General features: G+C 49.5%; 1 protein-coding gene across 1 annotated transcript in view; it reads right to left on the bottom strand.

Moving 5' to 3' along the window:
• Positions 1 to 23,560, bottom strand: part of slc2a15a (solute carrier family 2 member 15a) — a 38,623-nt gene that overhangs the window by 714 nt on the left and 14,349 nt on the right. Inside the window, exons 3-11 of the mRNA XM_030106822.1 lie at positions 22,711 to 22,871; positions 21,228 to 21,352; positions 19,795 to 19,940; positions 17,893 to 18,025; positions 15,598 to 15,785; positions 6,015 to 6,125; positions 5,561 to 5,662; positions 2,788 to 2,863; positions 1,705 to 1,832 (exon numbers count right to left, since the gene is read on the bottom strand). Coding sequence (XP_029962682.1) covers positions 1,705 to 1,832; positions 2,788 to 2,863; positions 5,561 to 5,662; positions 6,015 to 6,125; positions 15,598 to 15,785; positions 17,893 to 18,025; positions 19,795 to 19,940; positions 21,228 to 21,352; positions 22,711 to 22,871 — 1,170 coding nt within the window. The remainder of the gene's footprint in view (positions 1 to 1,704; positions 1,833 to 2,787; positions 2,864 to 5,560; positions 5,663 to 6,014; positions 6,126 to 15,597; positions 15,786 to 17,892; positions 18,026 to 19,794; positions 19,941 to 21,227; positions 21,353 to 22,710; positions 22,872 to 23,560) is intronic.

Raw genomic sequence — 23,560 nt, 5'->3', positions numbered from 1 at the left:
CTGATCCTCTAGTGTGTGTGTCACTGTGGAGCAGAACACACACCAGCAGATTCTTCAGCCGAGAATCGGCTCCTCTCTCCTCCAAATCTGGCGTCGTCCAACGTGACTTTGTGCTGTTTCCCTTCATTGCTGTTTTTACATTCATCTCCTCTTTCAATAATAAGTGGAGAACTCATTCATTCCCTCAGTTCATTCATTCACATCGGCATCGCTCCTTCAGTGCAGACCCCCCCCCCCCCCCCCCCCCCCATGGAGCACGGACTGTCAGCACCTTGTCAGAAAATGTAAATGTTCCCGTACAGAAGAGGAAAACATAGTTTCAGATCATTTTATTATAATTTACCCTCCACATTTAATAATAATTCAGCTTATTAGCTCATCTGTTTGTGTTTTTTGTTTTTTTTTTACTTTTGACTCCCGAGTGCAGCAGTAGAATAAAGTTATTAGCAGACCGTGTCAAATAAAAGCTACTTTTTTAAATCACCAAATATCTTAAATCATTTCTTATGTCCACAGATTAGATAGTTTAAATCAGAATAAAAACTCGTTGAGCTTAGATTAGGTCCGCTCTGTCTCTGAAGGCACGGAGTCAGCGGAAAGTTTTTTTTTTCTTCTTTTATTATTTTTTTTTTCTTCCCCATTCTTCCGTGATGGTTAATAACGGAGATTAATTAAAACATTGGGGTTATTGCAGGACTGGCGGAGATGCAGACATTAGATCGGAGTTTGGGTCTGAATGAAGGAAATCCAGTTCGTCCAGGAGCGACAGGATGAACCATCACTTCCTGTACAGCTGAGTTTAGGAGCTCTGGCTTCACTGTCATATATAGTGAATATATTTCACAGACATATATTCATCCAGCTCTGACAGCTGAGAGGGGATTTTTTTAATCAGCGGCACCTTGGTGAGACAGAGCTGTTCAGCCAATCAGGGAGCTTTATTTCGAGGGTGTGGGAGCTGATCGGCGCCTCTCGGAGCTCCACACACTACAGGATTTGCGATCGGAAATATTGAACATGTTCATTATCTACGATCTCCCCTTCCGACGCCTCCCGAGAGGCTCCGACTGGAAAAAATCTCTCGGAACACACCGCACACTACAGGAAGATCGGACCCGAACTCATTAACATACTCCCGACAATCGGACCCTGTCGGCTTCGATCGGGAGGAGAGGATCGGGGCAAAATTCGGCCCGATCATCCTGTAGTGTGTGGAGGCCTTAAAGCGTCTCCTTCCACAGGAGAGACCATCAGAATGTCATGTTGTTTATGAGGGGTTAATTTCATGGATACAACCTAAATGTTGGACTGTGCCCGAGTCTGCCCTCTGAAATAAGAAAACTCCTGAATCAGTGATGAGAAGCTGGTTTTGGCTGAAGCTGTAGATCAGGTCCTGGAGTCTGCAGCCCTGCATGTTTCCCATGTCTCCCTGCTTCAACACAGCTGAACCTCATGAAGACCCACGGCCCAGACCAGCAGAAAGCCAGATAACGAGCCTCAGTGCAGTCAGCTGTGTTGAAGCAGGGAGACATGGAGGACATGGGTCCCTCCAGGACCCACTTTGGACACCCCTGTTGTAGAGGGTTGGGGTTGACGCTGCTGGGACCAGGACTCTGCTGCACCAGCGGCGGCTGGTCACCAGAGGGCGCTGCCTCTCTAGGTTTCCAGAGTGTGAAAGTGTAAATGATGAGACTGGCAGCAGACCTGGAGGAAGGGGAAGAAGAAGCCCACGGTGAAGTTGGACAGCCAGTTGAGCGAGCCTCCGATGATGTAGGCCGCCGGGCGGTGGGACTGCTTGAAGAGCTCCGCGGTGATGAGGAAGGGAACCCCGGCTGGAAGAAGCAGGGACACAGCGGACATTTAGACTGGAGTGTGTTCAGCCTGCTGACAGTCTCTGCAGCTCCCAGCAGCCGCAAGAGCCTCAGCTGGTCCTGCACATGCAGCTCAATCAGCCAGACCGGGACTCAGACTGGACCTCCTGACCTGCAGGCCATATGTGAACCTCCCACAGGGTACAGGACCAGACCAAGACCTGGGCCTCCACTGGATGCAGAAAAACTTTAAGTTCACTTGAGTCCAGTCACCCACTGGGCTCATTTGGAACCCACAGGGACCAGTAGGGACCTGCATGCAGCTGTGGAGAACAGTGGGGACCAGTGGGAGCCAGCAGGCAGCTGTAGGGACCAGTAGGCATCAGTGGGGACCAGTAGGGACCAGTGGGGACCTGCAGGCAGCTGTAGGGACCAGTAGGGATCAGTGGGGACCAGAAGGGACCAGTGGGGACCAGTAGGGACCAGTGGGGACCTGCAGGCAGCTGTAGGGACCAGGGGGGACCAGCAGGACGATCAGAGGCCGACCTGAACCCCAGAATGTGAGCGGCCTTCTGCTGTGAACCTGAGGCCAGTCGTTTGTCCTGCCAGACAGCAGAGGACGGTCCTGCAGGCAGTGAAACTACGTTTTCCAGTCAGTTGTCGACTTTTAAAACATGGGCTTGATTCAGAACTACGTATTGATCGAGCCTCTGGGCTTCATTACAAGGCCTGCAATAACTCCATGTGGCCTGAAGAGGGCGCCATTCTCTTACATTAGTAAAGGAACTTCAACCTCAGCAGAGTGAACTGACAATGTGACGTGGCTGATCCCTCAGAGGACGAATCCTGTTCAGCAGAAGAAGAAAATGAAGAAGAAGAAGCTGCTCCACTGACAGAGCTGCAGAGCAGACCAGCTCCAGGACCAGGTCTGAGGATCTGCCGGTAGCGTGTGGACGTGTGGCCTGAAACGTCTCACCTGGACCAATGCAGAAGCCTGCGATGATGCCGACCACACAGCAGATGCTGACGTAGCGCATGAATGGCGCATGAGCCTGCAGAGAGCCAGAGGACAGTCACTGGAGGACAGTCACTGAAGGATGTTCACTGGAGGACGGTCACTGGAGGACAGTCACTGGAGGATAGTCACTGGGAGAAGGTCACTGGCGGATGGTCACTGGAGGACAGTCACTGGAGGATGGTCACTGGAGGATGGTCACTGGAGGATAGTCACTGGAGGACAGTCACAGGAGGTTGGTCACTGGAGGTTGGTCACTAGAGGACAATGACTGGAGGACGGTCACTACGGTCACTGGAGGACAGTCACTGGAGGACGGTCACTGGAGGACGGTCACTGGAGGACAGTCACTGGAGGATAGTCACTGGGAGAAGGTCACTGGCGGATGGTCACTGGAGGACAGTCACTGGAGGACGGTCACTGGAGGATGGTCACCGGAGGACGGTCACTGGAGGATAGTCACTGGAGGACAGTCACAGGAGGTTGGTCACTGGAGGTTGGTCACTAGAGGACAATGACTGGAGGACGGTCACTACGGTCACTGGAGGACAGTCACTGGAGGACGGTCACTGGAGGACGGTCACTACACTTACTGGAGGACAGTCACTGGAAGGTAGTCATTGGAGGACGGTCACTGGAGGACAGTCACTGGAGGACGGTCAATGGAGAACGGTCTCTGGAGGACAGTCACTGGAGGATAGTCACTGGGGGACAGTCACTGGACGACGGTCACTGGACGACGGTCACTGGACGACGGTCACTGGAGGACGGTCACTACAGTCACTGGAGGACAGTCACTGGAGGACGGTCACTGGAGGACAGGCACTGGAGGACAGTCACTGCAGGAGAGTCACTGAAGGATGGTCACTGGAGGATGGTCACTGGAGGACAGTCACTGCAGGAGAGTCACTGAAGGATGGTCACTGGAGGATGGTCACTGGAGGACGGTCACTACGGTCACTGGAGGACAGTCACTGGAGGACGGTCACTGGAGGACGGTCACTACGGTCACTGGAGGACAGTCACTGGAGGACGGTCACTGGAGGACGGTCACTATAGTCACTGGAGGACAGTCACTGGAGGACGGTCACTGGAGGACGGTCACTACAGTCACTGGAGGACGGTCACTGGAGGACGGTCACTACGGTCACTGGAGGACAGTCACTGGAGGACGGTCACTGGAGGATGGTCACTATAGTCACTGGAGGATAGTCACTGGAGGACGGTCACTGGAGGACGGTCACTGGAGGACAGTCACTGGAGGACGGTCACTGGACGACGGTCACTGGAGGACGGTCACTGGAGGAAAGTTACAGGAGGTTGGTTACTGGAGAACGGTCACTGGAGGACGGTCACTGGAGGACGGTCAGTGGAGGATGGTCACTGGACGACGGTCACTGGAAGACGGTCACTGGAGGAAAGTCACAGGAGGTTGGTTACTGGAGAACGGTCACTGGAGGACAGTCACTGGAGGACAATCAGTGGAGGATGGTCACTGGACGACGGTCACTGGAGGACGGTCACTGGAGGACAGTCACTGGAGGACATGGAGGAGAGTCACTAAGGGATGGTCACTGGAGGACGGTCACTGGAGGACGGTCACTGGAGGACTGTCACTGCAGGACGGTCACTATAGTCACTGGAGGACGGTCACTAGACGAGGGTCTCTGGAGGACGGTCACTGGAGGATTGTCACTGGAGGACGGTCACTGGTGGACGGTCATTGGAGGATGGTCATTGGACGACGGTCACTAGAGGATGGTCACTACAGTCACTGGAGGACAGTCACTGGAGGACGGTCACTGGAGGACAGGCACTGGAGGACAGTCACTGCAGGAGAGTCACTGAAGGATGGTCACTGGAGGACGGTCACTACGGTCACTGGAGGACGGTCACTGGAGGACGGTCACTACGGTCACTGGACGAGGGTCACTGGAGGACGGTCACTGGAGGACGGTCACTGGAGGACGGTCACTACGGTCACTGGACGAGGGTCACTGGAGGACGGTCACTGGAGGACGGTCACTGGAGGACGGTCACTACAGTCACTGGAGGACAGTCACTGGAAGATAGTCATTGGCGGACGGTCACTGGAGGATAGTCACTGGAGGACACTCACTGGAGGACAGTCACTGGAGGACGGTCACTCGACAACGGTCACTGGAAGACAGTCACTGGAGGACAGTCACTTGAGAACAGTCATTGCAGGAAAGTCACTGGAGAATGGTCACTGGAGAACGGTCACTACAGTCACTGGAGGACCGTCACTTGATGACGTCACTGGACAACGGTCACTGGAGGACAGTCAATGGAGGACGGTCACTGGAGGACGGTCACTGGAGGACAATCACTACAGTCACTGGAGGACAGTCACTGGAGTATGGTCAGTGGAGGATCGTCACTGGAGGACAGTCATCAGTGTACGGTCACTGGAGGACGGTCACTGGAGGACAGTCACTGGAGGATAGTCACTGGAGGACAGTCACTGGAGGACAGTCACTGGAGGATGGTCATTGGGGGACAGTCACTGGAAGACGGTCACTGGAGGACGGTCACTAGAGGACGGTCACTGGAGGACGGTCACCGGAGGAGGTCTTTCTGCCCAGCTCCGCCAGACTCAGGGAGGCAGCTCCGCACAGACATGTGAGCGTTAATGCTGCTTCCATGAGTCTGTCAGCTTGAACACACACACACACACACACACACACACACACACACACACACACACACACACCTGAAACAGAAGGGACAGTGTGATTCCAGCGCTGCAGAGGCCCATCATGGTGAAGCCTCCGACCATCAGAGGTCTTCGGCCAAGTTTCTCAATGGTGAAACACTGAAGGAGGAGAGAACGGTCAGGTTAGACCTCCTCCTGGACCACAGCGCGGCACACACAGGGATAGGTGAGCCGGAGGTCACAGAAGGTCACAGACAGGTGTGCCGGAGGTCACAGAAGGTCACAGACAGGTGAGCTGAAGGTCACAGACAGGTGAGCTGGAGGTCACAGACAGGTGAGCTGAAGGTCACAGACAGGTGAGCTGATTCAGAGACTCATTCCTTCACTGAGGTGTGGTGTTGTGTTTTGCTTGTTGAGATGTGGGTCAGCAGTGCAGTCCGGTTCCTGTGTGTGACCAGTGACCAGTGACGGCAGCTCTTTGGAGAACACTACGACACCAAACGGTTCTGACCCCAATGAGTCCAGCAACGATCTCTATGACACCCGTCCCCGCTGTGGTGTACTGGATCTCCGGAGGGGGGATGCCTGCATTCTCAAAAATATCATTGGTGTAGAACCAGATCTGGAAAACACACACACACACACACACACACACACACACACACACACACACACACACACACACACACACACACACACACACACACACATGTTATGTGGCTGAATCCGACTGGATCCATGCTTGCAGCTGTCCCATTTTGGCCAACATTCACTCCTGAAGACAGAAAATGCATTGAGGTGTTTGACACACACACACACACACACACACACACACACACACACACACACACACACACACACACACACACACACACACACACACACACACACACACACAGGTGAGGGTATTGTGGTCATGCGTCAGACACACATCCAGTTTTTCATTCATTACCAACAGTTGCATTTTAAGATTCCATCATTGTTTGATTGCAGATAGCTTGCAGGAACCATCAGAAGCTCAGGTTTTTACTCTGTTAGTTTAGTTTATTGGTTTATGATTCCTTTAATCTGCCAGGGGGGGCTGTATCATTCAAAATTCACTTTTTGTGTGTTTTAACCTTGTTATATGGCTATGTACTCACCTAAAACACCCCAAAGCGTTATTTTCCTTAGTGCCTGTGTGTTTGAGCTTTCTTCCTTGTTGTGCTGCTCAGAGAGGCAGCCCCTCCCACACCGTGAAAACGCTCTGTTTTCCCACGTTGACGTCACACAGTGAAGATGGCTCCCCTGAGCCCCCCTCCCTCCCGCAGGCCCTCGGCAATCAGCGTTGCCGCTTTTTTCTAACTCTGATTACAGAGATGAACTTTGACCATCGTCTGAAAGCAACAGTCAAGCAAGAGCAAGAGTCTGAAGGGTCTGAAGGGTCTGGAGGGTCTGGAGGGTCTGAAGGGTCTGAAGGGTCTGGAGGGTCTGAAGGGTCTGGAGGGTCTGGAGGGTCTGGAGGGTCTGAAGGGTCTGAAGGGTCTGGAGGGTCTGAAGGGTCTGGAGGGTCTGGAGGGTCTGGAGGGTCTGAAGGGTCTGGAGGGTCTGAAGGGTCTTGAAGGGTCTGAAGGGTCTGGAGGGTCTGGAGGGTCTGAAGGGTCTGAAGGGTCTGGAGGGTCTGGAGGGTCTGAAGGGTCTGAAGGGTCTGGGGGGTCTGGAGGGTCTGAAGGGTCTGAAGGGTCTGTGCTTGGTGAGTTTCTAACAGGAAAAGACGTTTTCGCGTGTATTTCCGTGTAGAGAAGCTAGAGCTAAAGAGCTAAAGCTAACCCTTAGAGACGCTAACGAAGCGCTGATTGGTTGAAGTAGCTGTCAGTCAAAGTCCACAGGGGGAGAGGCGGGATTTTCAGTGAAACGGAGCGTTTTCTCTTCCGGGTTTCAGAATTAGCCCCAGAAAATCTTTTATTTCACACAAAATGATTTTTCCTTTGCGCCAAAAATAAACTATTACCATGTTAATGCCATTTCTAGGGTTTGGACTAGCTAAAAAAGCAGGATACAGCCCCTTTAAGAAAGCATGTTAAAGCTAGGGTTGGCGATCTTGGAAAACTAGCGTTAGCATGTAGCATCTCACCAAGGCTCCGCATAGCTAGGTCCGCCCAGCTCCCACCCCATTGGAGGAGCTCCCGTTGGGAGTGGAGACGCGGCGCGTGCGACGCGCGCAGCACTTCCACGTCCAGTGCGTTCCTGGCGTAACCTGTCCTCAGCGCTTCGTTTCTTCGTTTTTCTTTATTTGCATAATGCCAAGGTATGGCGCACTGAACGGTGAGTGAACCCCCAAACATTCGTCTCTGCTGTTCTGCAACGACGCTCCGTCCTTCTACGTGCACTGAACCAGGGTCAGTGCACGCGCACATGTACGCGCAGGGGGCAGGTCGAACGGCGAAGGGATTTGATTGGTTTAAAAAAAGGTGTCCCCTCAAGACTATTGGTTGCTCTTTGTCCCGTTTTACTCCTGCTGTAGATAGCGGATATTTTCGAAACTACTTTAAAAACACGCGATGAATTGCTTCCCATCGGGTCATAAAGATCATTTTAACCAGTATTTAAAAAAATGTATCTCATTCAAATCGCCAACCCGAGCTTTAACAGGAGGAGCTTGATACTTAAAAGCTCCTCTTGGAAGAGCAAATCTGTCGGGACATAACAGCAGCCAGACCTCCATTCTGCTGCTTCCATGCTGGACAGGACAGGTTAAGAAGAAAAAAAAAACCACATTAGGCAACCTAAAAAAAATAAACAGTTGTTAAAATTTGAAATACAGGAGAAGGAAAAAGTCCATTATAGTTACAGCGGGCCTCGGCACAAAGAAAAGAGCAGTGATGTACAGTAACGAAATACAAATACTTTGTTACTGTACTTTTTTTTTCAGGATCTGTACTTTCTTGAGTATTTATATTTCTGTGAATTTTCCCTTTTACTTCGCTACATTTTCATGTTAAAATGTGTACTTTTACTCCGTTACATTTCTAAAAAGCATCTTCGTTACTCGTTACTATAAAATAAGATGGAAATCAATCGTATGTCCTTGACGCAAGCATGATGTGGCGAATCAGTGCTTGCATCCTGCATGTTATGTTTGCCAACGGCTCACTGATGCTGGGCGGCGCCATTATGTGTTGCAATTTCCGGTTTGTTGGCTCTGCGCTGTGTTGACAGCGAGTTCGCCTGCTATGTTGCTCACTTTTCTTAAAGGGGCTGTATCATGCTTTTTTAGCTAGTCCAAACCCTAGAAATGGCATTAACATGGTAATAGTTTATTTTTGGCGCTAAGGAAAAGTCATTTTGTGTGAAATAAAAGATTTTCTGGGGCTAATTCTGAAACCCGGAAGAGAAAACGCTCCGTTTCACTGAAATCCCGCCTCTCCCCCTGTGGACTCTGACTGACAGCTACTTCAACCAATCAGCGCTTCGTTAGCGTCTCTAAGGGTTAGCTTTAGCTCTTTAGCTCTAGTTTTTCTACACAGAAATACACGCGAAAACGTCTTTTCCTGTTAGAAACTCACGAAGCGCAGACCCTTCAGACCCTCCAGACCCTTCAGACCCTCCAGACCCTTCAGACCCTTCAGACTCTTGCTCTTGCTTGACTGTTGCTTTCAGACGATGGTTAAAGTTTATCTCCGTAATCAGAGTTAGAAAAAAGCGGCAACGCTGATTGCCGAGGGCCTGCGGGGGGGGGGGAACTCAGGGGAGCCATCTTCACAGTGTGACGTGAACGTGGGAAACAGAGCGTTTTCACGGTGAGGGAGGGGCTGCCTCTCTGAGCAGCACAACAAGGAGGAAAGCTCAAACACACAGGCACGAAGGAAAAAAACGCTTTGGGGTGTTTTTGGTGAGAACATAACTATATAACAAGGTTAAAACATACAAAAAGTGAATTTTGCATGATACAGCCCCTTTAAGTCTAAAAGTGACCAGCCTCATCTGCTCCGTCCATGGATGCCACAACAACTTTAAGAAGATGAAGCTTTCGCTTTGTCAAAACAGTTTCGAGCAGGGAAGCCCAGATCTGAAAGCTGCAGACCAGCGTTCAGCCGAGGCCAGAGCTTCAGACACACAGGCAAGTGGCTTTTGTACTACTAGATGTTGGACAGTATCATTCATAATCACAGTGAAGTAAGCAATAATCAATAATCAATTGATCGTATCATGTTTTTATATAATCTTAGTTGTACGAATTAATAAAATCAGCAACCTAACAGGCTTCAGACTCACATTGTCATGGCTATGTTCTGTACACTGCGCGGTGCAGGGCAGTGCTGCTACAGCTACTCTGGCAATTCCTGCTTCCTCAACAAATCTAACTATGTCTTCTGGGAGGTAAAACAAACATATGTGTCTCTGTTGAGTTTAAAACTCAGGGTTTTAGGTTAACAGTAGCTTGCAACCACCACAGGCTAACATGCTAAGCTAACAAACAGCTACAGCGCACGGCACAGGACTTCATTCATAAATTAAAACCTTACCTCAGTCTGAATTTTGCAAATTAGTCATTTTCAGAAAATACAGCAGTTACAGGCTCAACTTGTAGCTTTAGCATAGCTCCCAGAGTGATTTAATTGTTCTAAAAATATTGTCAATCTAAAATCTTTTTTCATAATTGTCAGACAAACTGTCATTATCACTTTACAAACAACCATGCACGGCATTACAAAATTCTTATTCACGTTTTTATACACCATTCACACACATCCCACCATACAATATATGCAATGTACATTCCACCACCAGACAAGACACATTATGTGAACTGGTGGCCTGAATGATTTAGTTTCTCTGAGTTTAAACTGTAAAATGACTGATGACACATTGTTTGTCCTCAGATGCATCAACCAGTGATGTGGCCGGAAGTCCTGTAGGCCTCTCGATGTGGACCTACCAGCTGAACCTCCGGCCTCCTGCCTGCCTCTGTCTGATCAGGACTCTGCTGAAAGCCCCGTCCTGTACCAGCCCCTCCAGGGTCATAAAGCCCCGTCCTGTACCAGCCCCTCCAGGGTCATAAAGCCCCGTCCTGGACCAGCCCCTCCAGGGTCATAAAGCCCCGTCCCGGATCAGCCCCTCCAGGGTCATAAAGCCCCGTCCTGGATCAGCCCCTCCAGGGTCATAAAGCCCCGTCCTGGATCAGCCCCTCCAGGGTCATAAAGCCCCGTCCTGGATCAGCCCCTCCAGGGTCATAAAGCCCCGTCCCGGATCAGCCCCTCCAGGGTCATAAAGCCCCGTCCTGGATCAGCCCCTCCAGGGTTCAGGACCATCAGTGCTGCTCATCACTCTCCTACGCTCCAGCCGGCTCAGCCTCCTGTACCCCGGTGTCCTGCTGGAGTCTTTTCATTTTTTGGCTGATCAGCTGTCAAAAGATTACATTAACACCTTTCAGCTTGATGTCGGAGACCAGGTCCTGACGACCCTCATGAAGCTCCAGTCTGGAGTCAGCAGGACCGTCTCTACATGGTTGGACATCATGGAGGACATCAGGTCTTATGTCCCGTGGCTGCCCAGAGAGACCGTTCTCGCTACGATGCCTCAGTGTTTTAAAGAGCGTCACCCGACCACAGCCTGTGACTGACTGTTCTGAGACCCCCTACAGAAACCTCACAACCTGGACTCTAGGGGATCCTACAGTCACTGTTATGGTCAGAAGAACCAGATGTAACCAGAAATCACCAGATGAATGTTTTTTGAAGTGTTGCAGTTTAAAATTTACAGGAACATTAGATAATTTATAGGACCAAAATATTTCACTGTAGTTTCTCAACATGAGTTTGATTTCAACATGAAGCGTCTGGTGGAGCTCAAGAACGACTCCAGTGGGCTTGTTTGTTTACAGCTCCGATAACTTCTGAGTTCCAGGGTCTATTTTTAAGTGCTACTTCTTGTAAAAAGCTCTGGAATCACTGCCTTTAATACTGTAATCAAAATGCTGTCTAATGTGTTGTAAATTACCTTTATATATGAAGTGGGACACCTGGTGGGCTTCAGAGGAGTAAAACATTTTCTGACAGTATTTTGTGATGGTTTGTCTCACTGTCTCACTAATGTAGTTACCACAGCACCAGGTCAAGACAGCAGAGGAACATGTCAGTCAAAAAAGTCAACAGGACACGTATCTGAACCATTTGTTTCATTAAATTTCAGAAGAAAGGAACAACATCGACAAAAAGATCACTGAAGCATTCACATTTCATTAACAAATTAAGCACAAACTTACACATCCAAGTGCTTCATGTTTGTAATCTGGGCTGACAGCAATAAAAGTACAGAAGTAAAACTCTTTGTTCTCATTGTGTCAACCTGTACGGTGGGCGACACATGGACGTGCAGCCAAGGCAGTTAAATGTTTAATTGTGGTTTAGATTTCAAGTAATTCCAAATAGCACAGATCCATAAAAAGGAAAGCACTTTACTGACTACATAAATGTAGAAGGAGGGAATACTTATTTTTATATTATTTGTTTTGTTCCTTCACATGGAGGCATCTCCAAAATGCTGCCAAAGCAAACTCACAAAGTCAAAATTTCTGAAAATGTGTTGCTTTCGTTTTTATTTAAAGGATTTACTTTTACTTTCAATACTTTAAAGTATACTTAATCTAAGACAAAAACTTTTGATACTTAAGTACAGAAAATACCAGCTACTTTAAGACTTTTACTCAAGTAAAATTTGAATGGGTGACTTTGACTTTTACCGAAGTTATTTTGTCGTGAAGTATCTGTACTTTTACTTGAGTATGGCTTTTGAGTACTTTAACCAACACTGGAAAAGAGTCATGTGGCCTGTAATCACGCCTGTCAGGGCAGATCAGACAGGAGAGACAGCATGGGGAAAGACAGAAGACAGGAAGTTAAAAGACAGGGGACAGGAAGAAGAATCAGAGGCCACCATGAAGGTCCATGCAACGAAAATCCGAGACATAAAATGAAGGCAGACGGCAACGACCATGTCACATGAAGCACTGACCAGGGTCGCTGTGGACAGTTTAGCTGTCCATCAGCCATTTCTGCAGCTGTGTTGTGAAGACAGTGTCTGTGTGTTTTTGACGGTGTTTGGCAGTGAATTCCTGGTTTGTTTTGCTTTTACTGAGAATGACGGCTGACCAGAAGTGCTCTTCCTGAATGGAATTTGAAGATGAGCTGCTGCTCTGTTGGATAAAGGAGGGAGCAGTGCTGAATGTTGTCGACCAGACTGATAACATCTTCACAGCTCAACAGTCTACAGGTGTGTGACTTCTGCTCCAACACGTGAATGGTTTTCTTGTAGAGAGAACAGAATAGAATAGAATAGAATAGAATAGAATAGAATAGAATAGAATAGAATAGAATAGAATAGAATGTTAACCTCAGCACGGAGAACTTTACAGTGACAGAGGCTCGTAGGACCCGGGGGGTGAAAAAGTGATGAAAGGGGCAAATAAAGAATGAGAATAAGTAACAGTGTACATCGTAGTCAGAATAATAGAAATCCAGAAGAACAGCTCTAACTTTAAATACAACATGAATCTAAACTAAAACAGGAGCTTCAATATGTATTAATACGTTTTAGTGCAGCAGACAAAGGTTTATAAAGGCTCCATGGTTTCTGGTGGGGTTATAAAGAGACAGTGACTGCAGGACATCAGAATGTCCACAGCTGTTGCTCATATTGTCCACAGTGGAGCTGTCCAGCCTGACAGCGGTGGACATGAAGGACCTGCTCTGAGGACATCTCAGTCTGCTGAGCTCCTCTACCGTCCACTGCAGCGTCTCCTCTACCGTCCACTGCAGCGTCTCCTCTACCGTCCACTGCAGCGTCTCCTCTACCGTCCACTGCAGCGTCTCCTCTACCGTCCACTGCAGCGTCTCCTCCACCGTCCACTGCAGCGTCTCCTCTACCGTCCACTGCAGCGTCTCCTCCACCGTCCACTGCAGCGTCTCCTCTACCGTCCACTGCAGCGTCTCCTCCACCGTCCACTGCAGTGGTTGCTCGACCGTCCACTGCAGTGGTTGCTCTACCGTCCACTGCAGCGTCTCCTCTACCGTCCACTGCAGCGTCTCCTCTACCGTCCACTGCAGCGTTTCCTCTACTGTCCACTGCAGCGTCTCCTCTACCGTCCACTGCAGCGTCTCCTCCACCGTCCACTGCAGCGTCTCCTCTACTGTCCACTGCAGCGTCTCCTCTACTGTCCACTGCAGCGTCTCCTCCACCGTCCACTGCAGCATCTCCTCTACCGTCCACTGCAGCGTCTCCTCTACCGTCCACTGCAGCGTCTCCTCCACCGTCCACTGCAGCGTCTCCTCTACTGTCCACTGCAGCGTCTCCTCTACTGTCCACTGCAGCGTCTCCTCCACCGTCCACTGCAGCATCTCCTCTACCGTCCACTGCAGCGTCTCCTCCACCGTCCACTGCAGCGTCTCCTCTACCGTCCACTGCAGCGTCTCCTCCACCGTCCACTGCAGCGTCTCCTCTACCGTCCACTGCAGCGTCTCCTCTACCGTCCACTGCAGTGGTTGCTCTACCGTCCACTGCAGTGGCTCAGAGCTGTTGTCCATCAGACAGATTATCTGCTGGTTTGAATGAGGAGCTTCTAGTTTATGTACCGTTTGGCAGCATTAAAAGTTAGAGCACTTCTAATGTCTTTAAATTTGACCCTGTTGCTCAGTTTCTTGATGTGTGCTTTAAAAGATTAGAATCAATGAGAAGACCCAGATACTTCAGTTGTGGCAGAACATTATTGTTTTGGCCAGATATCGAGATGGTGAGAAATGATTTTTTTCAGACAGGATTTTAAAAAACGTGTGGAATAAAATCACAGTGTAGCTGCTCTCAGGACATCACAGGAGTGTGTTCATCTCCTCCGCTCCACACCAAGCTGTTGTTAGGCTGTGAAGACTGACTGACTCATAAAGAACCAGAACACACAGTGAGTCCAACACTAACCCAACAAAAGACAGAGCTGCTGGAAGCAGAAATACAGATGTGAAATGAACACCTGGCCTGCTGACTATCTTGAAAAGAGAATCTTAAAGAAATTCCATCAGTCCACATCCCTCACCCTATTGATGAGCATCACTCCCGTTTGATGGCCTATGGACCTCCATCTTTCATAAATTAAAGCAGCATTGCTGAACTGCACACAAGAGATGGTTTTCCCCAGAGTTTTGATAACAGATGACATTTACTTTGGAGCTTGGAGCTTGACAGCTTCCTGGACTGCTGAAGTCCAGCGTGTCCTCTGGTTGCCACCACAGCAGCAATCAGTGAACCTCTGGCCACAGTGAGGTCTGGAACAGGGTCCACTGGGACTACATGCCCAGCCTCATAACTGGGTCAGTGTCCTCTGCTAGCCTTGGTCTGCTGGGTCTGCCGGGTCTGGCCTGCAGGCTTTCCCACCAGACTCACCAGACCAGGGGTACTCAGCTGCTCTGGAGAGCATGGCGGAGGCTGCAGAGGAACACTGAACCATGACGTTGAAACTCCAGTGTCTGACACACACAGCTCATAACGTCTTGATAAAATGCCAACTGGAGTCGAGAAGCAATATTAACTGAGCACCAGCAAACCACCAGGAGAGTCTGACATGCTGGTGAAGATTAGGACGTGCACGTCACCTCCCAGTCAGTTCTGGACTAATCTGACCACCAAAGTAAACTCACTGCATGGAACAGCACGGCCTTCCGGCCCCCGGGCGTTCTCAGCTGATCACCTGGTGAGTCAGGTTAAAGTGAAGGCACGTGCAGTCAGCATGTAACAGGCCTCCAGACATTTAAACCATGAAGGATTTTCAGACAGAAATATTTCCCATTTCTTTTCAACAGCTTTTGGGGGAAATGTTTTACAGCGATCACAGTTCCCTTATCTTTTCAGGATTAGGCAGAACAGCACCAAAAGGACACTGTTGAATCTATCAGTCCAGACTCCTGTGGGTCTGGGGGGTCTGGTTCTGCCTCTTCCCCTTCGCCCACCAACACTCATCCTGTGGGTTCCTGTGTCTACAGTCCTGACGGTGGTGCAGGCTAAGAGGAGCTGCAGCAGGTCCTTCCTGCTGAAAGCTGTCAGTCCGATCAGAGTCCACCTCTACTCACAGCATCGATCCCAGACAGCTGCATCCCGATGTTGATGACCACCACGCTGAGGACCTGCCAGCGGACGCCTTCGTCCAGCAGCAGCGTCCACACGGACAGAGTGTCCACCGAGGACAGCGAGCGCTGCTCCTCCTGCATCTCCTCGATCTCCGTCTGGATGTTACACCTGGACCTGTAGCGCTTCAGAGCTGGGGAGGGAAGGAGGACAGGCTGTGACCGAGTCCTGCGAGGCCCGGCGAGGCCCGGCGGGGCCCGGCGGGGCCCGGTGGGGCCCGGTGGGGCCTCGCAGGACTCGGTCACAGCCTACCACTACTATATCACTAATGGAGAATAAAACATGAATAAACATCTAGACTGACGTTTCCATTAGTCTGCATCCAGTTTTATTTTGAAAAAGGCTTCACTTCCACCACCTGGTTGAGGTCTTCAGTCTGAGTCTGGTCTGTGGTGGAGCCCTGCCCTGGAGGACCAGACCTTGGACCACGTCTGGACCCGCCTGACCACACGGTGATCAGATGATGCCGGGTGCAGATCTGGATCACCGAGGTAGAACTGGACCTCAGACAGTCAGTCAGACACGTTAGCCCCTAATGCTAATGCTGCTGCTCACAGCGTGGCTGCTATTGGTCACAAACGGGGCTGAGTGGAGGAAATGATCAGAGAGCTGATTGGGCAGATGTGCCAAAACTCTATCAAAAAAGGGTAATGCTGCTCCAATCTGATAGCCATCAATTCGATCTGTAGTGCACACTCTGTCATACTTGAAGCTACAAAAACAAAAGTATGCTGCCACAGCGGAAACATCTGCTGTTGTGTACTTTCTTAACTGAAACCCTGGAAGAAGAGGTGAGGAGGACTAGAGCTGTGACTGAGGGATCGCAAACAGAACATCAATCAGCTGATCACTGATCTAATGAGACAACCTGGCCTCAAAGGGTTAAAACAGTTTTTAACTGGGCATCAATCAAAACAGCTGATCCACTGACTGAATGAGAGAACCCGAACCCAGTGGCTTCCAGCGGTTCCTTAAACCCGGGCTCCTACCATGTGGAACTGGCTCCCAGTTCTGCTTCACTTCTCGCGTTTCTTTCATGCAATGTTTCATAACTATGTGTCGTTGACCATTGTTTCTCTTGTAGTCTATTAACTCTCTGTTTATACATGAAATGTGTGTAGATACAAGAAATGTATCAGTCTGTCCTCTCTCTCTCTCTCTCTCTCTCTCTCTCGATATATATATATATATATATATATATATATATATATATATATATATATATATATATATATATATATATATATATATATATATATATGTACACCCTCAACTACTACTTTAGACCAGGACCAGAAGTAATGAGAGGAACCTTTAGTTACTCTGGACCAGGACTTCTGAGAAGACCCTAACCTAACCCTAACCTGAGAAAGTAGAGACCACAACAGGACTGGAAGACAGCTCTAGAACCTGGTCTCTGGTTTATGGTGAGCTCTACAACCTTGTATCTAGTCTATGATGAGTTCTCGATCCTGACTTAAAATCCTCAAAAATCAACTGCGAGACTTGAAACCACTTTTAAACCACTTATAACACCCCCAGCTTTCATTTCAGCTCATCTCCAGCTCTCTAGCTCATTTGCATAAAATGTAATAGCCAATCGCAAGACGCCACATTCAACATCCTATAACTTGGCAACCAATGTTCATATTCACTCAAACAGGGTGTCATAGCATGCACTTTGACCCAGCTTTCATTTGAGACCATCGCCAGCTCTCTCGTTTATTCCTAGACCAAGTTCTGCACTGACGAGGCCTTTACATGTTTTGAAGTGCTCCCATCCTGTCGTCTACGGTGAAAATGTCTCCAGAGTGTCACACTCTCCTTGCACAGTATAGAACACTGCCAGAGAATACATTTAGTCCAATACCCACTTGACCAGCTCCTTTACATATGTAGTTATATCCAACACTAGATTTCAACATTCAAAGTCCTACAACTTGGTAACCCAAGGTCAAACTGACCTGAGATTGGTTTCATTTTGTCCAGTCCATCCCCAGCTTTCATTTGAGACCACCCCTAGCTCTCTAGACCTTTCCTAGACCAACTTAGAGCTTACTTTGCAGAATCCATCAGCGAACGTCAGAATCTGTCAGCCACTGACAGATTCTGCACTGGGCCTTTAAAAGACTCTAACAGGTGTTTTTTACATAAACGTTCTCCAAGCTGAGTTCAACAACTTTCTCTGGGATTTTAGAAATGAAGGGAAGGCTGGGTACTGGTCTGGAACTGGTACTGACCTGTGATGGTGGCATGAACATTGTGCTTCTCAATCAGCAGGTACCTGGGGCTCTCTGGAAACCACGGCAGAAACAGTAACTGGAAGAACGTGGGAATCACAATCACTGCCAGGAAGACGGGCCAGTGCTCCTCCTGCAACAGAACGGAATGCAGATGGTGACCCAGCTTTGTGGAACCAGATCCACTGTCCTTTAAAGGGAGCTGAAACACTAAATAATACTTATTCAATTATGTAAACGATGACTACTGGAAGTCGGTTTATTATTATTAGATTGAAATTTGGTGGGTTCCTGCATGCGCGCTGCCATATTGGATATGATCTATGGACAGTCTGATTATAGCTGCAGGTCAATCTGTGAAGGGATCACCGTGGAAACTGTCAACAAAGAAAAGTGGATCCTGATTGTTGCATCTTTCAGGCAAAATGGACAGAGGATGGTTTGTTTATGGAAGTGAAAAGCCAGGCGTGTTTTCTGCAGCAGCAGCGTTACTGGAGTAAGCATGTGAAGCTGCAGGCGCTGAAGGGACACGTGTGGACCAGTCATGTCTCCACACCTGTTTACAAGACCACAGAACAACTGAGAACACCTCATGAAAGCAGGTTCTGTTGAGTGAACTGATTGCTATGTGGGGTCTTTGAGCCCCCTTATGGCTGCAGGGAAGAACTGTAAATTCAATTCATCTATTAAACTTAATGGATATCACTCTATATGGCAACAAGTGGAACATCCAGTGAGGTCAGGGTTCTACGGTTCTAAACATGGCTGGTTCCTGACAGTGGGACGACTCAGCGGTTCTACGGTTCTAAACATGGCTGGTTCCTGACAGTGGGACGACTCAGCGGTTCTACGGTTCTAAACATGGCTGGTTCCTGACAGTGGGACGACTCTTATAAAGTGACTCAGTGGTTCTTTGGAATAGTTTGTGCTTTGTAATTTCATCTTCCCACGTGAAAGTTATTGCATTTTACAGTATGTTTTGCACCATTTAATGGAAGATCAGGAAGGTTTTGAGCATGTCTGTTCCCGTTTGAGCTGTGGTGCCTTTTAACAGAGGAGGAATCAAGCTGGATTCTTCTTTTCCTCGCTCAGGTAAATTCAGTGGTGAAGCACAGCTGATCTCACTGTTAGCTCACATCCACTAGGCAGGAACAATAAACACCTCCGCCTATGAAACGAGTCGGAGTCAAGCACATAACATGAGTCATGCATGATCACTGTCATGCAGTGATCATGCATATATGACCTCTGACCCCTGAGAAGACCAAAAGTGGACCAGAGAGGCCCTCAGGACCTAAACAACTGGTAACCCAGACCACCCCCCCCCCCCCCCCCCCCCTCCCCCCAGGCAAATAGTCACACACCAGTCCAGAAGGGAGAAAAGGAAGGCCCCGGCTGGGACCCCCGGCGGCCATGGGGCCCCAGGGGACCCCTCCACCGGCACCGGATGTCCAGGGTGGGCAGAGCCGTGAGCCCAGGGCCCAAGAGCCCAAAAGCCAACCCCCCCCACTCAGGCAGAAGGCCATGACCATACCCAGGAGAACCGGCCCTCACGGGCAGCTACCGGCCCCAGACCCCAGCATTCCAGCCGCATACCACGAGATCCAGGGTATCACAACGTCCCAGAAGCCTCCCGTCACCCCCCCCTCCTCTCTCACCACCAGAGGGTTGGCTTCACTGTGTGTATGGGTCTAAAAGCAGAAATGTGGCATGACTACAGCTTTCTTTCGGGCTACAGGTTACAGATGTCAGTCTTCCATGGCTTTTTACGTAATTGCCTCTGTTTGGGCGTCTCTGCTCAGACTGCTGCCCCCGCGACCCGGCTCCGGGTAAGCGGTACAAGATGGATGGATGGATGGATGCTTCTGCTTCTGACTCCTGTTGGACAGCAGTCTTATATACCTTTCCCAGGAGCTCATGAAGTCCAAGGATTTGGGCAAGGAAGACTCCAATACCAATAAATATGCTTGGCACCAGACCCAGGAAGCCTCTCACACTTTTTGGCGCTATCTCTCCCAGGTACATCGGTACGACACTCAGACTGATACCTGCAGGAACAAAGCAGAAGAGAACTTCAGAAAAATACCATTAAAGGTCCCACATTATGGCAGATTCACTTCATTGTGGTTTTCTAACTGGAACTTGTGTCTGAGGCCCCAGAAGTGAAAAGAGTCTGCATCTGCCTCGCTGGCTCCACTTTTTCGTCATCATTTTCTCTTCTCACAAATGCTACCTGAGGACAGACATGGCACAACAGTTGCTCTGTTGTTGGTTGCATCAACAAGCAATGAGCAGAAGCTGCATCTTCTCCCCGACAGGGGCCTGGAAAACACAGTTACTGCATATGAAGAGAAGGTGAACAGAACATGAAGTCCTCTTCAGTTCAGCTCTCTTCATATTTGTGAAGCAGAAACTGGTCCAGAGCACAGTGGGAGTGCAGAGGTGCTGCCGTTTCAAAGCTCTGCCTGAGAACTCTGAACTCCTCACGTGAATCTGGACTGAGCTCAGCTTCTGGATCTTCTACATACAGCGATCCATCTATCTTCCTTCCCTCAGGTCTGCAACCCTCTTACGGGGTCTTGTTGGCAGCACAGAGAGCAATGCAGCCCTGACATCTCTGTCACCTGCTCTATTCTTTCAGCTCTCCTGGGGGGACCCCATACAGCTCCCAGACCAAACCAGAGACCTGGTTCCTACAGTCAGTCCTGGACGAGCCCCAGGTCCCTCTCTCAGACCAGACCAGAGACCTGGTCTCTACAGTGAGTCCTGGATGACCTCGGGGACGACTCCCAGTCAGAAGTGTGAGGTATACTTTAAAAGCCCCTTCATCAGGTGATCCTCCTCAACTGACTCCTCTCAGGGTGGAGCCTCACCTGGTGGATGAACCCCTCACTCTGGCCTCCACCCAGCAGAACTCTGTCCATCCTGATCAGGTTAGGATGGAGGTGATCTACTCCTCTACGTGTGTGTGTGTGTGTGTGTGTGTGTGTGTGTGTGTGTGTGTGTTCTTGTATTTCTATCCTTGTCGGGGCCAAATGTCCCCACAAGGATAGCAAAACGTGGAACGACGTGCCTTGTGGGGACCTTTTTCCGGTCCTAAGTAGGAGAAACAGTGTTTTCTTGACCATGTTGTTGTTACTGAAAAAAGTAAAAGGTCAAAAACATTTCTTTAGGGTTAGGCTTTGTTGTGGTGTGGGTTAGGGTTAGGGTAAGGGTCAGGGTTAGGGGCTAGCCATGAATGGGAGTCAATGGACGGTCCCCACAAGGATAGAAATACAAGACTGTGTGTGTGTGTGTGTGTGAGTGTGTGTGTGTGTGTGTGTGTGTGTGTTTACCTGAGTGAATCCCTGTGATGAATCGGCCGATGATGACCATCTCAGGTGAGCCACAGATCCTGCTGAAGCCCATGAGAGAGCCGGCAACAAACACCAGCACTGTGGTGTTCACCACCGTGCCCTTCCTACACACACACACACACACACACACACACACAGGAGTTTGAACCAATGAGTCAGCACTGAAGTGTAGCCCTGCTACACTCAGCCACAGAGGAATGTGTGTTTGCAGAACATTGCTCCCAGCAGGCCGTCATGAATTGGGATTAGCTGTAAAATCCAGCTGCTCTGTACAATAAGTGATCCGCTTGTGAACAGATTACACATTTCTTGGTATTGATTTACATGAAAGCTCCTCTGACGCTGTGAAATAGTTTATATAAATGCAACGTCTGTTCCTGAGTCAAACCTTCAAGTCATTTCAGCTGATCACTACAGATCACCACTGCGCTCCCCGGTGATCAGCGGAGAGCAGCAGTGATCAGTAGAGAGCAGCAGTGATCAGCAGTGATCAGTAGAGAGCAGCAGTGATCAGCAGTGATCAATGGAGAGCAGCAGTGATCAGTAGATAGCAGCAGTGATCAGTGGGGAGCAGCAGTGATCAGCAGTGATCAGTAGAGAGCAGCAGTGATCAGCAGTGATTAATGGAGAGGAGCAGTGATCAGTGGGGATCAGCAGTGATCAGTGGGGATCAGCAGTGATCAGTAGTGATCAATGGAGAGCAGCAGTGATCAGTAGATAGCAGCAGTGATCAGTAGATAGCAGCAGTGATCAGTGGGGATCAGCAGTGATCAGTAGTGATCAATGGAGAGCAGCAGTGATCAGTAGATAGCAGCAGTGATCAGTAGATAGCAGCAGTGATCAGTGGGGAGCAGCAGTGATCAGTAGATAGCAGCAGTGATCAGTGGGGAGCAGCAGTGGTGAACAGTGGGGAGCAGTGACGACCTCATTGTTGTTCGTGGAAGCTGTGAAGTATACTGTATTATGAAGTTTAAGCTCATTTCTACTCAGTCTTAATCTCTTTCGTAGTCCAGCTGTCATAACAAAGGGGCGGAGCATCAATGGAGGCGGGGCCTCAGTAAAGGGGCGGGACGTCAACAAAAGGATCACAGGCTTTGTGTAGGATTTCACTCGGAGGAATTTTGGTGTTCAGGTGAGTGAAAAGAATCTTTTTCTGAGCCAAACATCACGTGGTCAGTGAAGGTCAGCCGGAGACGAAATGATAATCCAGGCCTACCTCCCTGTCCACATGCACAAGTGTCCTTGAGCAAGACACTGAACCCTAAACTGATCCCAGTGGATGGACTGAGCTCCTGCTTGGCAGCTGCCTCCACTGGTGTGTAAAGCACTTGAGTGGAAAAACACCACACAAGTAAAATTCACTGAACATGTCCCTGTGATGAAAGCTTGGTTTCTGCACATACTTAAACCGTTGTCGATTGACTAACGATTTCCAAACAGAATGTAAAAACAAAGATCTTACCTGCCAAAGCGTGTGACCAGCATGCCAACAATGAGGGAACCCAGCAGACCTCCAATGGCGAAAACCGAGACAGTGAGAGAGTACATGAGGGTCAGGGTCTCCTCGCTGAGGCCCGTTCCATTCCGACTCAGCACCGTTCGGTTGTAGAACTCTTTAATATACTGAAGAGGAGGGAGACAGCAACAAGAGAACCCAGGAGCTCACATAAGAAGGAGTCCAATGAAGTATTCAGAAAGCCCACATGAATGACAGTGAGGATTCTTCCAGGTCTGCAGGATCACTGCTGCACTGGCTTCCTGTTCAGTCAAAAAACAATTTAAAATCCACCATATCTTAAAGAGCTGTTAGTCCCAGACGGTCCCAGGAGAACACTTGGTTCTCAGAGAGCTGGTCTGCTGGAGGTTCTCGGTTCTCCACAGCAGAACAGGAGCAGAGCTTTCAGCTGCCAGGCTCCTGTCATGAGGAACCAGGTCCAGGTCCTGTTAGGGGGGATACAGTCAGGTCGGCACCAATCCAAGTCGGCTCTGGCCAACTTGGCACCGCCCCCGGGATACAGTCAAGTCGGCATCAAAGCCAAGTCGGCCTTTTGGGGGGGCCGAAAAAGCCTCTTTTTTTTTACTCATGATGCGGCTGCGGCGCGACGATTTGCACAGTTTCTTCCTGCCGGCTGCGCCGCTTCTCCTCACGTAGCAGGCAGGACTGGAGGACAAACTGTGTGATGATGGAGACTGACAGGTTAGAGGTGGAGAATGGACCTGGAGCTTCATGTTTGACGTCTTGTTTGAACCAAAAAAACTGCAAATCGTCGCGCCGCAGTCGGCATTGTTGCACTACAATTCCCAGAATGCCT

This window comes from Salarias fasciatus, chromosome 13 (genome assembly GCF_902148845.1).
Source record: "Salarias fasciatus chromosome 13, fSalaFa1.1, whole genome shotgun sequence".
Taxonomy (NCBI): domain Eukaryota; kingdom Metazoa; phylum Chordata; class Actinopteri; order Blenniiformes; family Blenniidae; genus Salarias; species Salarias fasciatus.
Note: the sequence above shows the minus strand (reverse complement) of the source record. Positions and strands in the feature narration are given on the sequence as shown.